The sequence below is a fragment of the Macaca thibetana genome, chromosome 11, assembly GCF_024542745.1.
Source record: "Macaca thibetana thibetana isolate TM-01 chromosome 11, ASM2454274v1, whole genome shotgun sequence".
Lineage (NCBI taxonomy): Eukaryota > Metazoa > Chordata > Mammalia > Primates > Cercopithecidae > Macaca > Macaca thibetana.
Window position 1 is genome coordinate 26,767,139 of NC_065588.1, and position 16,961 is coordinate 26,784,099.

Below are 16,961 nucleotides of genomic sequence, written 5' to 3' on the forward strand. Positions count from 1 at the left end.
TAGCCACCTAAAAAGAAGTCAGGACCTACTGTCTGAAACAATGGAAGAATGACCCCAGCAGATTTAGGAGATCACCAGGGATGCCCCTCCCATCACAGGAACAGAATATAAGGAGCTACGGGCCAAAAAGATTTCAAAGGAGGGGTTGCCACCTCACATCATGGGCCTCACTTCCCCATGCCCTGCGACTGGGCTCCCGGGCTGCTCCAGGGATGGCTCCAGGGGGCCCCATTACAGCATGCACGGTATCCAGCAAAGCTGTGGGGGAGTTGAGTGGGGAGGAGTTGCTGCTTCCACCCAAATTTCAAAGGATCCCCTGATGAGCTGTGGGGCCCAGGCAATAGAAAGCACCATCTATCAACCAGGAAGCAGGCTCTCACCAGACACTGAATCTGCTGGCACCATCATATTAGCCTGTCCTCACACTGCTAATAAAGACACACCCGATACTTGGTAATTTATAAAGCAAAGAAGTTTAATTGACTCACAGTGCCACATGGCTGGGGAGGCCTCACAATCATGGCTGAAGGCAAATGAGGGGCAAAGTAATATCTTACACGGCAGCAGGCAAAGAGCATGTGCAAGGGAACTCCCCTTTATAAAACCATCAGATCTCATGAGACTTATTCACTATCACAAGAATAGCAGGGGAAGAACCTGACCCCATGATTCAATTCCCTCCCACTGGGCCCCTCCCATGACATATGGGAATTATGGGAGCTACAATTCAAGATGAGATTTGGGTGAGGACACAGCCAAACCATATCAACCATGATCTTGCACTTCCCAGCCTCCTGAACTGTGAGAAATAATTGCTTGTTGTTTATAAGCCACCCAGTCTATGGTATTTTTGTTACAGTAGCCCAGGCAGACTAAGACAACTAGCCCAGGCAGACTAAGACAACTAGGTACTTCAGGCAAGGTCACTCACCCATTCCAGAGCAGCCTATGGGGACAAAAAGGCTCAGCCCCCTCACCCTAATGGAGACAGCCCTGAAGGACATCCCAACTTCAACCTCCCAGAAGCCTTCACTAAACTGCATCACAAGCCAACTTCTCCCCTTCCCAATCCTGCTTTCCTTCCCATTCTGCTGGTGTTGATCCTAAGAGCTCTCCCTAATAAGTCTTCTTCATGCTAATCCTGTCCCAGAATCTACTTCCTGAGGTACACAACTGGCAATTTGTAATTCTAGAGTTGCTGAGAATTGTGGTCATTGCTGCTGTTATTTAAAAATCAGTGCAAGAATTTCAAGATGTTATGAGAAGAACATGCTCATCTGATACAATACATACAGACACAAAGGGACAAGAAGGAAACCTACCACTGTGGATGGGATTATACCCATGTTCCTGCCTTTTCTTGATTTAAGTGTATGATTTGGATGGCAAAGCTTCCCTTGATTTAAGTGTATGATTTGGAAGGCAAGAAGGTGTAGGGAGAAGGGAACCGCATATGTAAGATGGGTGAGTGTGGTGAACATGGTACAAAATGGAGATAAGATAGTTCTTTCAGAAGCAAAGGGACCTCACTGAAAGCACAGCATGGACAGGGGGAGGACAGACAGAATCGGGCCATCTCAAGAAGAATAAGCTTGAATGCCCAGAGGCAGCATGGTGCTGGGAAGAGCTAAGTCCAGACATCTGAGTTTTTCAAGTGATGAACGGTAATTGGTGTGCCTTCCCTTTGCATGTAAACTTTGCTAACACTTCTTAGCACTGTGAACTCTACTGCAAACTTAACTCCTTTGCAGAGACTGAAAAGAGTTCAGTCTGGTGAAAAATTCAAGAGATGAACACTGAGAAAAGTCTTTAATAGGACACTAGCTTGTACCTGAGGCATGTGTTCTTTGGTTTTGATCCTTATATTAAACCCTTTTCTGTTCTTTCTGATCCCCCATCTCCACATATACACTTCCTCATGGTCTCACCTCACACTCAGTTAAGTCTTTTTTTTTTCTCCCTTTCTTTCTTTCTTTCCTTCCTTTTTTTTCTTTTGTAAGATACTCTGAGTATATTCAGTGAGCTAGGGCTTCCAGTTTCAAGACATTCAAGCTGGTGTCTTACAAAGAACAATCATAGCTATTAATCAGAAGATAAGCTTCACAGATATTTGCTAAAAAGGTTGTTTTACAACACACATAAAAAAAGAATGCCATTCAATGAAAGAAGGAAGATTACATACTAATCTTCAAAGAATCAGTTTTGAACTAAAAGAGATTGCAAAGATCATATTTAGACTAACCTCGTAGTTTTATAAAAGAAGAAGAAATTATTTCCTGGCAGATTTTTTTTGTCTGCAAATATTTTCTTCCTTTCTCACCCATAAAGCAATATTTTAAAATGTTTCTGCCCTACCCCTCTCATCTCAATTTCCCTTCTCCTTTTTAACAGTAACCATGCTGCCACAAAAAGCATTTCAAGGTAGATAATGTGCAGTCCCTATAAAGGTAAACAGACAAACAAAAACTTAAATTGAAGAAGTAAGTGGTGCTTTGCCAGGAGATGGAAGTTGACATCCTCTTACTTTGTTCCCCAAATCTCCTAGGGCAAGCGGTACTCCCCGACATAGACATATTCAAAGTGCATCTCATTACCCTGCCTCCTATCTCCGCCCTACCCTGGGTTGGGTCCACAGGTCTGTACGTCACTTGGGACAGCAGAATTATTTTAGGGAAGGAGGATAATTACAGGCTGTTGAGGTTGCCTGTATCTTATTCCCTAAGGCCAAAGGCACTTCATTTTCGACCCTGAAACCTCAAAGAAAAAGAAATCCTACAAGTAAATGGAATTCTCCTTTAATTTTTTTTTAGTGACTCCCCATTTTCTACATCATAACATATATACCAACGAAAGAGATTATCTGGTTACTGACTGGGAACAGGCCCACATTTCAGTGCTTAGCTATGGAAACTCCCAAGAATTTGAAATTGTTGTGAAAAAGCAAAATGAGAGAAGCTATGAAGAAACTATTTAGCTCTTGGTTGGTCTTTTGGTAATTTTCTATGATCTACTGCCTTTTCAAATTATGGTGAGTTCAAGGATGGGAAGGAAGGCAATAGTGAAAAGACATTGTAGTAGTGTCCTAGACACACTAATTATGCCCAAAGTTCACTGAATGATGTAGACTTTATTGTTCCATGGTGGAGATTCAAAGTTGAACCCCAGTCCCATTCAAACAGCAAACACAGATCGGTAGAAGGATATTAACAGGATAAATAAATAAAAAACCAGACCCAAACCATTTCCAGACTGTGTCAACTTCTCTATTCTAACCACACACACATTTACATGGAGATGATACTCGAATGATTCAGAGTTATACACATATCATGCTGTTCCACAGAAGATGCATAAGTGGGATTCACATTTGCCCTCAACTATTTAAGTGACTCTCCAGTAGAACAAAATATACCCATGCTGTTGTAAAAGAAAAAAGGGCTCTTAATTATTAGTAGAATTAGAAAGCTTTGGATTGTCCATCCTTCAGCAAGTATAAAAAGATGTATACTTTTAAAAGTGAAATGTTTGCAAAGAATATGGAAAATATCCAGTTCATCAGCTTGTATGTGCATTTGCTTTTAACTTCTATAAGCGACAAAGAAGAACACAGCTTGCCATAATCCTTCTACTCAAAAGATCAGTTACACTGAATGGTGCCTGTGCATTTAAAATCACTGAGAGCAAATCATAAGTATTAGGCAAAGCAAATTCACTCAACAACACAGCCTCCTGGGAGCAGGTACATTGTTTTGGAAACAGTATTTCTTAAGTAAATGTATAGCCAATGAAAGTATTGGATTGATAGTTCTGAAGTTCTGAATCTTCTATTTCACTACAGTGACAGCCAGTGAAGGCCAGTGCCAGCTCCCTGTGTCTCCATATGAACAAGCCTCAATCATTTTCTGAACGGACCACCTTTAGGTATGAAGATGAAAAGCCGCTTCTGAACCTAGCAATTTCTGCCGAGTGTGCCAACTATAAGCCATTGTGACAGGGAGCAGCCACCGCCTGGAAGCTAGACACAGACCCCCAACCAGATCTGGGATGAGGACAACTTACAGTGACGCCGAAGTGGGCTGCTGTGTGACCGAGGATGCAGAAGAAGAAAATTTCTGTAATTGCCACTTTCCAAGCCAGCCATCTCTACAACCTCAAACACTCATCACTGGCATCTAAAGCTACAGGATTTCCCAGAAAAAACAAATGGATGCTGTGCGTGCCCATCCCATTTAAGCCTGGCGCCACTGAGGCTGGCACAAAATGGAACTCCAGGAACTGTAAAGCCTTTTCCTTCTAGATATGCCTCCTCTTCCGCTCCCCTGCGTCTGACCTGCCAAACACATTTTTCTGCATGTCCAACCCCAACTGTGCTGGAGAAAAGTTAGTAAGTGGGAACTAAGAGGGATAAAAAAAGATGTAGTTCTAGTGCATAAAATTTTCCAGACATGATATGAGCATACAGAACTGTATCATTTACTTAAAGGAACTGGTCTATCTAGCAACAATGTTTATAAAACCACTTTTTTTTAAAATTGTACTTTGCAAATGACTTCCCATTGAAGATAAAGTTTCTTTAAAAGAGAAAAAATATTTATAGTATGAGAGGAGTCCATATGAAAAAAAAGAAGAAGAAAATACAATCCAAAGCATTTAGATATCGAAGAGCCAAGATGATGATACAGAGTATTGTAATGTGGTAACACTGCTATGACTCCTAGCAGTTGATCTTTAAAATAATAGTTCTTTTTTTTCCTCTAGGTACTTTCCACAATCTGGGATTTCCTCTCTGGCATCGACCTTTGTCTCACCCTGCACCACAGGAATTTTTCCCATGCTTGACAATCCTGTCTCCATATTTGGAGATCCCAGAAAAGTGTTTCTTCTTGCTTCTTCTGTTAAGAATTTATACAGTCTATTAGAACTTTTGTTAGGAATTTATAGTCTAATAGAGAACCTAACTATAATATTAATAACACATCTCCTAGTAGAGTTGTAAAATCATTCTTGAGGTTTGAATTGTCATCTTGCATAACATAAATCCTTTTCCTACCAAGTTAATTACTTAAGTTCTTAACTTTTTTGTTTTAGAAAACTTTCAAATTTATAGGAAGAGTTGCAAGAATAGTACAAAGAACTCCCACATAGACTCTGCCCAGATTGATTAGATTCACAAATGCTGCCACATTTGCATCTCTCTGTCTCCACACACTCACACACACACACACACGCGCACATGCACGCACACACACATCTTTCCTGCTCTATTTGAAAGTTAGTTCCAGACATCATGACCTTTCAACTTTCAATTCTTCAGCACGTATTCGCTAAAAACAAGTATATTAGCTTGGCTAAGCACAGTGCAATTACAAAAGTCAGGGAATCTAACTGACATAATCAATATTCAAATATAACCTGCAATCCATATTCCTATAATTCATTTTCAAATTTTATCACTTGTGCCAATAATATCTTCTATAGATAATATTTCTCCTAATTCAGGATCCAGTGCTGAATTGCATATTGAATTTTAGTTGTCATGTCTCTTTAATCTCCTCTAATCTGAAACAGTTTCTCAGTCTTCAACATTTTTGCCCACATAGATATTCTCTATTCTCCATTCAGCAGCCAACATGATCAGATCACATCAGTCCCTTCTCAAATCCCTCCAGAGATTGCCCATCAAACTTAAAACAAAATTCTACCCTCCCTCACTCCATCAGTCTCCATATCATTGACCTACTTTATTTTTCTTCACAGCATTATCAGATGTTACAAGATAGATAGATAGATAGATAGATAGATAGATAGATAGATAGATAGATAGATAATCTGGCTGTTTCTCTTAATAGGAGAAAGGAAAAATTTTGCCTATTTATTTATTAATTGTCTTCCCTGTGACTAACAACTTTGGTTATCTTGTTCATTACTTATTACCAGTGACTAGAACTGTGTCTGGCATATTGTAATTCTTCAATAGATTCTTGTTAAATAAAATAATAAATTATTATCAGATTGCTGAAAGAAATAATCAAGGTATCTAGAAGTCAATGGAATTCACTAAAAATATGAGAATTATAAAAATTAAATTTATGTGTCTTTGAGGGCAGATATAAACAGGACGGTGGAGAGTGCAAACAAGTTACAACTTTTCCAAGAAAAAAAATACTTTCCTTAGGCAAAACTATAGAGAGAGAAAAAAATCAGCAGTTGCCAGGGGGCGGTGAGGAGGTGGGAGAGGGGTTGAATATGCAGAGCACAGAGAATTTTTAGGGCAGTGAAAAGATGCTGTATGATACTATAATGTTAGATACGTGTCATTATATATTTGTCCAAATACATAGAATGTGCAACACCAACAGTGAACCCCAATGTCAAGGACGAACTTGACATAATGACGTCAATGTTGGTTTATCAATTGTAACAAATGTACCCCTGTGGTGGAGGATGTTGATATGGGGAGGCTATGCATGTTGGGGGGCAGGTGATAAATAAAAAAATCTCTGTATCTTCCTCTTAATTTTGCCATGAACCTAAAACTGCTCTAAAAAAAAGTAAGTCTTTAATAAAATACTCTTCATGGTGAAACACTGAAGGCAGACTGTAAGCACTGAGATCAAAAGTCAGGATCAACTTCGAGCTTTTTAAGAATAATTTAGTTTAGACTGAAGACTGTAAAAGCATAACAAGAAGCTTTCATACAGACATTTCAAGTGTTATGTACCCTCTGGGAGTGGTAAAAGGAGTCTCACTAGTGAGATTCAGGCAGCAGAATTAATATAGACCCCTGCATGCCCCTGCTCTTTGATTAACAACTACAGTTCTTGGTCTTTGCTTTGCTCTCATTCGTATGTTGTTCATGGATTTATTTTTATAAAACATTCAATTTACTTTAAAGATGCAATAATAGTAAAGAATATTCATATACGCTTTCCTTTTTTCTCCATTTGCTCTCATGGTTCCTCCCTCAAACCCTTATTATTCTCTCTCTGAATGTATACTACATATAATAATTTTATTATGTTCTTAGAGATTACCATTCTGGATAATTATACCATGTAGATTCAGGTTGTCTTTTATTTCCAAAAGGTTCTCTTGGATTGCAATTTTAAATACTCAATTCTGTTCCATTTTCTTGTTTTTCTTCTTCAGGGACTCCAATTATTCATATGGTGGCTCTTCTTTGCCTTTCTTCCATTTCAGCCTCTTTCCCTCTCACCCTCATCACTTGTTTCTTTGGATCATTGTCATTTTCTTCATTATTCTCCTGCCTTTCTTCAATGTCACCTATTTGATTTTCCTTCAAATCTATTCTCTCTTTGACACCTTATAATTTAATCTGTGTTGGTAAAAATAAATAAATAAATAAAGCCAACCATTTTATTCTATTTCTTTCCTAAGTTCAATCAATTTTCATTTCATTTCTTCTTGGGTTTTGGTCCATCTCTGATCTTAGTTTTTGAATTTATGAATCAAAGTGTTTTCCATAGTTCACTGTGCTTGAAGCTACTTAATTCCATTTAGAGTATCATGTTACAATATTCTTCTGCTTCACAGTTGCTTTTCAGGGAGGAATTTCCATCCACTGAGGTGTTTAGATTTTTCCATTCTGTTTTTGTCTTAAACAGCGGTTTCACATAGTGAGACTGATGACACTGACACATTCAGCAGACAGGATTAACAATGAGCGGATTTACAGGATCTCTGGTTCAAGGGCGCCCCCTCCTGTCAGAGTCATGAAGTGCAGTTTCTTTAAAATTTGGCTTTCGGTGGAGGTCGGTGGAGTGATATGCCCATCGATGTTTCAGGTTTCTTTTGTCTTGTGGTATTCTAGATCTCCCCATCTTGCCTCTTTTTCCTTCACCAAAAGACTCGAAGGCGTGCCCTTCCCTTACCTGCGAACTTGTTCATCCCTGGAAGCACTGCTTTTCCACAACTGCTCCCTGTGCTATTTCAAGTCCCTTCCTGTTTAGTTGGTGCTCTTATCTACCTGGATACTTTTTCCATGTTTTCACACCTACATAGACTTTCTCTTTCTGAGGGTGATTTTCATACAATTTCATTTCATTCCCTTTGCATACGATCCCTTTTCTCTTCCCCAGTTTCTCCGAAAACCGCTCACCATCCTCAAAGCTTGCAATGGGAGCTCCACCAGGCAGCTGTACTAAAAATGAATGAATATTTTTCTACTTACAGTAACTAGCATTTGCATTGTCCCCTCGCTTCTAGTTATGCTGAAGGTGAGTGATTTATGGGTTCAGTTGGCTTCTTAATGATTTATATAGTTTTTTGAAAGCTAAAAAAGGAATTGAGATTTGAGCAGCAGCAATTAATTACTTTAGGTTACGTAAGCTGCTCATTTATAATTCTTAACTAGATATTTCTTCTTTATGTCTGAAATTAGGTTTCTGGTTTTTGACCTTTTAATCCTGTAGTGGATGTTGTAGTGGATACTACTGTGCTCCACCTGTGTCCCCTTTTCAGGGCTGAGGCTCTTACTGCCCCAGCTGCTGGGCATCCTTGTTGCTATTTACAGCTGTACCTCTCGCTAGGCGGACTCTTACCCAATGTTACACAGCCCCCTCCGGGACAAAGCCAAGTAGTAATAGCTGGCTGATGCAAAGACACCAAGTGTGGCCCCCTTTGCCTTAATTTGTGACAATTCCAAAGAGCATCCCAGCTCCAGAGCTCCCTACAGGATGACCTGAGGTCTCAGTCATGACTGCATTGCAGATGAGCTTCTCTGCCTGCCCAGTCCTACCTTCCTCACTTCCTAACAGGTATATATCCAAGTGCACTCCTCCATATACCTTCTGCAAACAAGCCTCTATCTCAGGGTGTTTTTAGGGTATCCAACCCAAGACAATCGTCATAAAAACTTTGTATTTACTTATGAGACAGTCACTGTTGAAAGCCCATTGAATGTATTATATACATTCCCTTAATTTTTGCAAGGAAACTGTGAGAAGGATATTATTATCATATTCGTATCTCAGATGAGAAAAGAAAAATCATAGAGAAGATAAGTACCTTATAAATGGTCAAGGCAGGATTTGAATACAGGCACTCTAACTTGAAAGCCCATTCTCTTATCCACTTCACTCCACAGGTTCCCACACTGGCGTGGCATTTGCTCCTTCTCTGGCATGATACTTCGCCAGCCCTTTCCTTGAATCTTTCTTTTTTTTTCTTTTCTTTTCTTTTTTTTTTTTTTTTTTTTTTTTTTTTTTTTTTTTTTTTTTTTTGAGATGGAGTCTCATTCTGTCGTCAGGCTGGAGCGCAGTGGCACGATCTTGGCTCACTGCAACGTCTGACTCCCTGGTTCAAACAATTCTCCTACCTCAGCCTCCTGAGGAGCTGTGATTACAGGCACGCGCCACCATGCCCAGCTAATTTTTGCATTTTTAGTAGAGACGGGTTTTCATCATGTTGGCCAGGATGGTCTCGATCTCCTGACCTCATGATCTGCCCGCCTTGGCCTCACAAAGTGCTGGGATTACAGGGGTGGGCCACCGTGCCTGGTCTCCCTTGCATCTGTCTAAGCTCTGCTGTGGAGCATAGCCTTCAAATCTATTCTCTCTTTGACACCTTATAATTTAATCTGTATTTGTAAAAATAAAGGAGGCTGAGGCAGGAGAATTGCTTGAACCAGATGACCACAAATATCAAGATGTTTTCATTTTTTAACACATAATATTTTCACAAGTGGTTTGGCTATAATGTTAGCTGCTAAAGATGGAATCTGACCTTATGAATTCATCTTTCAAAGCTTTAGCATTATAAACAGAGATGCATGTTTATAAATCCACCTTATTATCACTCAGCCCTGTCACAGGAATTGTGTTCATATGCACACATATATTAGCAGGTACACAATAGCAACACCTTCTCTGTAGTTTTGTTTTTTATCTTGCTTCCAAGTAATAACAATGATATTAATCACATTTCTCAAAATTCTTACCTCCATCTTGAAATTTGCTTAATCTTTCAAAGTATGACGACATGGGAGCCTGTACAATGTCTAAAATAGCCAGAAGTGTTCTTGTTAGCCTTAATAACTCACTGAAACTATAAAATCCAAAGTATATAAGATTCCGAGCCAAGTGGACCACCTTAATAAAAAAAAAAAAAAAAAAAAAGCAGGGAGGGGGAGGGTGAAAGACTGGAAAAAAAATTGGGAATTGCAATAAACATTGGCTTTTTATTATCTAAATTAGCACAGCTATTTCTAAACTTCCTAATTCTTTAACACCTAGGAATTAAAATACTTGCAAAAGCAACCACTTGAACTTTGATTTATTCAAGTCTAGAACTAAATCCAAGTAAGATTCAGAGTGCTTTAAGGTACTTAACAAAATTTACACTAGAATTATTTACATCTTAATTAAACATTTAAGTAATTTAAGTCAGCAGGATGCCACTTAATAAATGGTTGCACCAATTAATTACTTTAATAAATGGCTATTATCCAAGAAATTTGCCCAGAAATCCATGTTCCCTATGCTGCTTTGTGGTCTTGTGGATTGCAGAGGACATTCCAAGTGCAAGAGTCTACCTCCAACATGTGGCCCCCAGTGAATAGTCTCCCCCTACCACACTGTATCAGAGTTGGTCCAAGTGACCAACAGAATTGATGACATGTCACTTCCAAGATTAGATTACAGAAGACTGCAACTTCCATCTTGGACTCTCTCTCTCTCTCAGATGGCTTGCTTTGAGGAAGCCAGGTGCCATGTCATGAGGACACCCAGGCAGCCTACAGAAAGGCCCACATGGCAGGAAGCTGAGGTGCCAACAGCCAGCAAGGAGGTGTGGCCACCAACAACCCCTCCAGTGACCTTAGAAACAGACTGTCCAGCCCCAGATGGCTGCAATCCCAGTCAACAGCTTGCTGGCTACCCCATCACAGACCCTGAGCCAGAACCACCCAGCTAAGCTACTCCTGGCTTCCTGACCCATAGAAGCTATGATAATGTTTGTTGCTTCAGGCTGCAAAGTTTTGGAGTAATTTGTTATACACCAGTAGGTAGCTAATACACCAGGTATCAAGTAATAGCATCCTTTCTCTAGTTTTGTCACTACATCCCCAAACTGAAGATATTTCAATTCAGTTCAATGAGAATAAAAACATCATCTCCTTAGAGACAAAAAAAAGGATCCAAACATTCCACAAAATATGCAAAACTGCCTGTGCTTATTACATGCAAAAAATCTTACACGAATGAAACAAAAAAAATCAAGGGAAACAGTAATTAATAGACAATTATAAATAAAATGTTTTCTACTGGACATTAAAGCACCAAAACTATCTTTTAAAAATGGCAGAGAAAAGAATATCTTCATGAACTAAACTACCCAGTTACCAAAACATCCTAAATATTGGAGGGAAAAAGTACCTCAAATGTCAGTTTATTTTTTTCTTTATCCCCAAAAGGAAAGGGCTGGTTTACGACTTCTTTCAAATATTCTTCAACAAATTCCATTGTCAGGGCAAATTTCCTCTTCATATCATTTCGGGAAGAGTCTGTTATAGAATCATATCTGGAAATACAGAAAGAAGATAATGCAAGTTAAACTGATTGCAATCATTTAAAAATAATAAAACATATGTACTTTAGCTTCCTGGCTGCATAATCCTGGATAAATTAGTTAGCCTTCCTAGGGCCTGGGTCCTCATCTGTAAAACGGGGCTGTTGTGAAATGAGCGATGTGTAAAGCAGTTGTAGCAGTCTACCACAATATGAAGTACTTAAAATTATTGCCAATTACAGCAACATTATTTGCTTATTGTTTTCTAGAAAATGCCTTTATTCCCACTGAGAGTTATTTCACCCTCAAAAACGAGTATCTTATTTGCATTTAGAAGATTAACAACCCGCGACAGGACACACAAATGCCTTTGCACATGTTACATTTCAAAACTGTAGCCATTTGATGTGGAGTTCATCTGCTGGACTCCAAAGCCTCAAGACCTTTTTCCAAACATACTCATGAATTGTGATCTTTGTGGGGATTTCTGTCCAGAGCCTGGCATAGCGAACAGGCACCACAGACTCCTGGGGATCCCGGTCAACGTGCATGTGGAGCATGAGGCGACAGAAGGACGCTCGGAGGTCGAACGGCAGGCTCTCATCCGACACACACCGCAGGATCAGGTCTACAGAGAGCTGTGTAGAAATCTGGTTTATGGCCAGATACTGGCGATCCAAGCACATCCTTGCAAAGAGGTTTAGCTGGTACCTTAAAAATGATAAACATATTACATTATTGCCTTATCTCGAAGAAATCTTTAAACATCATAGTACCAATCAGTATCTATGTTTAAGACACCTGTATTTCCAAGCATTCATGATATTGGAGTCAAACTCTTGATTGTAGTATGTTAACCATTAAAATCAAATGACAAGACATATATGAAACTGTCTCTCTGTCCCTTCAGTTACAATACCTCTTACTTGTTTCAGCAAAATGTGTCTGCTGGAGAGTGTCACTAGGCACTCCAGTCTGGGTTTCCTAGGATTACAAACACTGCACTCAGGCTGAAGGCTCTGGGCAACAGCTCACGTGAAACCATCTCTCTCCACCTTCCTCAGCCTCACTCAGCTTCAGGCTCTAGTGTCTACACTCCAGGTTTCGCCCCATTCAGTTCCCAAACCAAAAATGATCAGTCCAAATGGCATGAGTGCACTTGGCTTATCAGCCCAGTTTTGAGATTAAGAATTAGCCTTTGATTTGGTTGCTATAGTTGTAGAAACCAGGGAACACAACGCGTCATCTGTCTTTGTCTGATTCTTGCCATTTGGGCCCAAGTTGGCCCCAAGGCTTCTGCCCCAAGGTTTCTATCCCTGCAACTCAAAGACGCCAGCTAGGTTCTTGCTCCCAATATGCTGACCACCAGGAACTGCCTTCAGTACTTCTGCTGCCATATTCCAGTGCTGAACTTTCATAACTACAGGCACCAGTTTCTCTTAGGCCCTAGGTCACCACATATTCATAATCCACTCTCTACTAAACTACTGGCTACCCTTGTGGCCAGATCAATTTCCTTAGCCCCATGTCTATATCACTCTCGACTCCATCACCTAGGTCCTAACATGTCTCTCATCTGCCTCCACTCTACTCAATACGAGGACAAAGCCTTTGGCTGCACAACAATTCCAAGCTGGTGAAAAACCAGGAAATTACAAGTGGTGTATGCAGAAAATAGACATGTTAACTTGTATTTTGAATATTTTAAATAATACTAAATATTTCAGCTACCCTAGTTCCGACATGACTTTTAAAATTGCCTCTTCATAGATGCCTAACTTCTAGTGGCTACAGAGAAGCAGTTCTCAATTAATACGTGAGATTGAGAATTATTGTAAGATTGTCTACAATACTTAACCTGTAATAGGTAAGAACTTCTAAGTCAGCTTTGGTGCCTTCTTTTGCCTCTTGAGCAAGGTGCCTGATAGCTTTGCCATGAGGTTCCCTGTTGCTGTCAATCCAATAGAGCCAAACTTCTTCATCGTCAATGTCATCGGAAAGGATGGAGCTCTCCATGGGGTTGTCTGCTTGCATTGAGACCACCCTTCAAATAAATAGCACATACAAAAATCTACTAAAAAGTACACTTGTAAATATGACAAACAACTACAATGCTTACAAATAATCAACAGGAAAATGATGCATCCATTATCTGGGCTTACTTAGTTTGAATGAGAATGTCTGCATTGCCTGGACTCAACATAAATTTACAGATGAGTTCTTGAGTTACAGGAATAGCAGTGGTATTAGACACACACAGATCTGACAAATAATCCAAAAACCTGGCAAGAGAAAAAAATTAAATGGAATATGAAGACGAAGCATTTTATAAAAGCATCAGAATAAAGACATAATAAAATAAACTTATTATATGTTTTAATATTATTTCCACGCAACATTTGTCTAATGCGTTGTTTACTGCATCATTAGAAACAAATTAAACATATAATTTTTTTTCATTTAATACAAGTCTTGTTTCAAAACCGACGTGTTTGCTTCTATTTATTTTATGATATTCCTCCCACAGCACCGTGACTTACATTTAGAAAATCATTCATCTCCCCTAAAGTGAGTCTCCCCAGAGCTGAATATCAAACCAAAAGCAGATCAAAGCTAATGCTGTACTGAATAAAATAGAAATAGAGCACACGCCTAATGAAAATTACTATGACCTGGTCAAGTCAGAGGCCCATTTCTACCTTCTAGCATTTATTTGCTGTACTAATTAGCTAAGGAAACACTGCCAATTGGCTTGACTTTTCTGCACTCATTTCTTCAAGATAAGGCAGCATGGTACAACAGAAAAAGAACTTGATGTGGAATCAGAAACCCTTGATTTACCTTGCGTTCTATTCCTATTAGGGTACGCCTGGGCAAGTTGCTCACTAGGCTTCTATTGTCTCATCTCTAAAATGGGGGCAATAATATACAACCAGTGTATCTCACACAAATGTGCAAGGATCTAAATAATATGAATGTATTTTGAGAAACCATAAAGGTCTATAAAATCATGAGGATTCCGAGTGAAAATCAATCATACTTAAGTGTGTCTATAAAGGGCTTTGATCTCTTATGAGGTAGTAACTCTTTATTATATACAATTATTATAGCAATAAGCCCAACATAGTTTGTCCATAAAAGTTAGTGATATGAAAGAATTCTAACTTTTAAAAGTTCTAAAAATAAAACACAAAGCCACAGTCTCCACTAGGAAAGAATACTGCATGAATCATTTCAAACCTTGGCTCCCGATTTCTCCTGAGTAAACTGACAAATGTTTCTATTTCTTTTGCTGTGATGTGTTTCTCTAGTAGTTTTCTGTTGTTGTGCAACAAAGCTGTGATAGTATCTTCTGCCAAAATATCATAGCCAATCTGGGACTGCATGACACAGAAATTCTTAGCAATATATTCCTGCAAAGAAGAAAGGCTGTCAGAATACACTGCCAAACAGTTTACAAATAACACGTTCTATTAGGGTCAACAACATTGATTAATTTATTCATAACAGAAAGTTCACTAAAAATTTTCTCAAAAGAAAAGCAAGTAAATTTTTCAATAAATAGAACTTTTTGAGGAAAGACATGAAAACATACTGGATATACATTATTGAACTTCTACCAAAAAGTTATACACCTAGACATAATTATCAACAGAAGTATTTACAGTCTAAGTGGAAAAAATAAATCTAATTAAAATAAGTTTTTATGACACAATAACTTTGGATTTCATCAGTCTCACAGAGGCTTTTCTTCAATCTCTTACTTAAAGTCACAGCCAATGATTTGGGCATAATTATAGAAAAGAAGATGATATTTCATTCATGAGACATGAGATCTGGGTTGTTACTTGAATATCCTAGATGGACTTGGGTTGATTCCTTTTTTGTGAATAGGCTAGAATGATATGCAAGATCTTTTCTTTAAAATAATGGTAAAATGTCATCTAATTTTGTTTATTATTATACTTTAAGTTCTAGGGTACATGTGCACAACGTGCAGGTTTCTTACATATGTATACATGTGCCATGTTCGTGTGCTGCACCCATTAACTTGTCATTTACATTAGGTATATCTCCTAATGCTATCCCTCCCCCCTCCCCCATCATATAATTTTTATCTTTAAAAAGCTACCAAGCAGGGCAATGTGATTAATCATTTTATTGATTAGATCCATTCGCCCAATAAATGTTTCTTGTTCTTGAAGGCCTACTATATTCCATTCCATGTTGACAAGTGAAATGAAACAAACAGAGGAATGGAGGAAGGTATCAACGTTAGATAGGGTGGATGCTGAAGAAGTGACATGTGAGCTAGGATGGGAATGAAGAGAACGAGGCAGCCATTGGAAGACCTAGAGGGAAGTCATCTAGGCAGTGGGAGCAGCCAGTGCAAAGGCCCTGTGGTAGTAGAACCAAGCTTGTGTTCTATCAACAGAAGGTGGCCACTGTAGCTAGGCAGTGGTAAGGGGCAGAAGGCAAAGTTGAAGTTGGAGAGGTAGGTCAAAAGAATCCTTGTGAGCCATGGTAAAGAGCAAAGAGGTTATTCTAAAAGTAAGAGAATGCCACTGGGGAGGTTCAATCATGTTATTGTTTGATCTACTCCTTATTCATCACACTAATTTTCCTATATCCCAAACCACTATTGTTCATCTCCCATGTTCTGTCTACAAGCAGCACATCTCACACTGCCATGGAACTGGTGAGCTTCACCCCCTTCTACCATGAAAGGTTCTTACTTTGATTCCTTGGGATTCTCCCTGGAAATGTGTCTTTGTTTCTATGATGAGAGAATTTATTGATTAGAAAGTGATTTTGCCTTAGGTAAAATTTACTGGAATGTACCTATTCCTTGAAAATGATATTGATTGCACAAATCTAATTACATGCTAAGCAGCATTTTTGTGGCCTTTCAGAATGATGGCTTTGTGTATTGGGTAGCCAGTTAAGTAAAGTAAATGTCTTCTGTTAGTATATCATTTTAAGGATACATATTGATTTATACACTTTCATGCCTACTGTAGTCATACCCTGGTATAAGGTAAACATCCAAAGATGTTAATAAATAACTAAATGAAATTAGAGGTGGTATCAAATTTTATAAATAGTAATAAATAGAGATGCAATATTAAATACATGGATTAGTGTTAAGTCACAAATGAACTTCCTATTAGGACTATAACATATAGGTAAAGATAAAAAAAAAACAAAGTAATTATAGCTATAATACTATATAACATATACTACATAATAATACAGAACATTTTAAAATCATGTTCTGAAAACATCAGAAAGCTGTTTTATGCTTTCTACAAAGCATTCTTAATTCAATAGAAATGAGAAAACATTTCTCAGCTATCACTGAGATTCAATTAGAACACACAATAGAAAGGGAAGAAAAATAAAATATAATCCTTAACAAATGCTAGGGATTCTTT

At 38.6% G+C, this 16,961-nt stretch overlaps 2 protein-coding genes across 22 annotated transcripts in view; one reads left to right on the forward strand and one right to left on the reverse strand.

Moving 5' to 3' along the window:
* MED21 (mediator complex subunit 21) overlaps positions 1–16,961 on the forward strand; it is a 1,150,573-nt gene that overhangs the window by 756,172 nt on the left and 377,440 nt on the right. The window lies entirely within an intron of this gene.
* Positions 1–16,961, reverse strand: part of ITPR2 (inositol 1,4,5-trisphosphate receptor type 2) — a 495,967-nt gene that overhangs the window by 318,223 nt on the left and 160,783 nt on the right. For both annotated transcript variants that reach the window (XM_050746648.1, XM_050746649.1), the window contains 6 exons: positions 14,767–14,939; positions 13,689–13,808; positions 13,385–13,570; positions 11,986–12,237; positions 11,394–11,538; positions 9,959–10,109 (listed from right to left, as the gene is read on the reverse strand). In XM_050746648.1, coding sequence (XP_050602605.1) covers positions 9,959–10,109; positions 11,394–11,538; positions 11,986–12,237; positions 13,385–13,570; positions 13,689–13,808; positions 14,767–14,939 — 1,027 coding nt within the window. The remainder of the gene's footprint in view (positions 1–9,958; positions 10,110–11,393; positions 11,539–11,985; positions 12,238–13,384; positions 13,571–13,688; positions 13,809–14,766; positions 14,940–16,961) is intronic.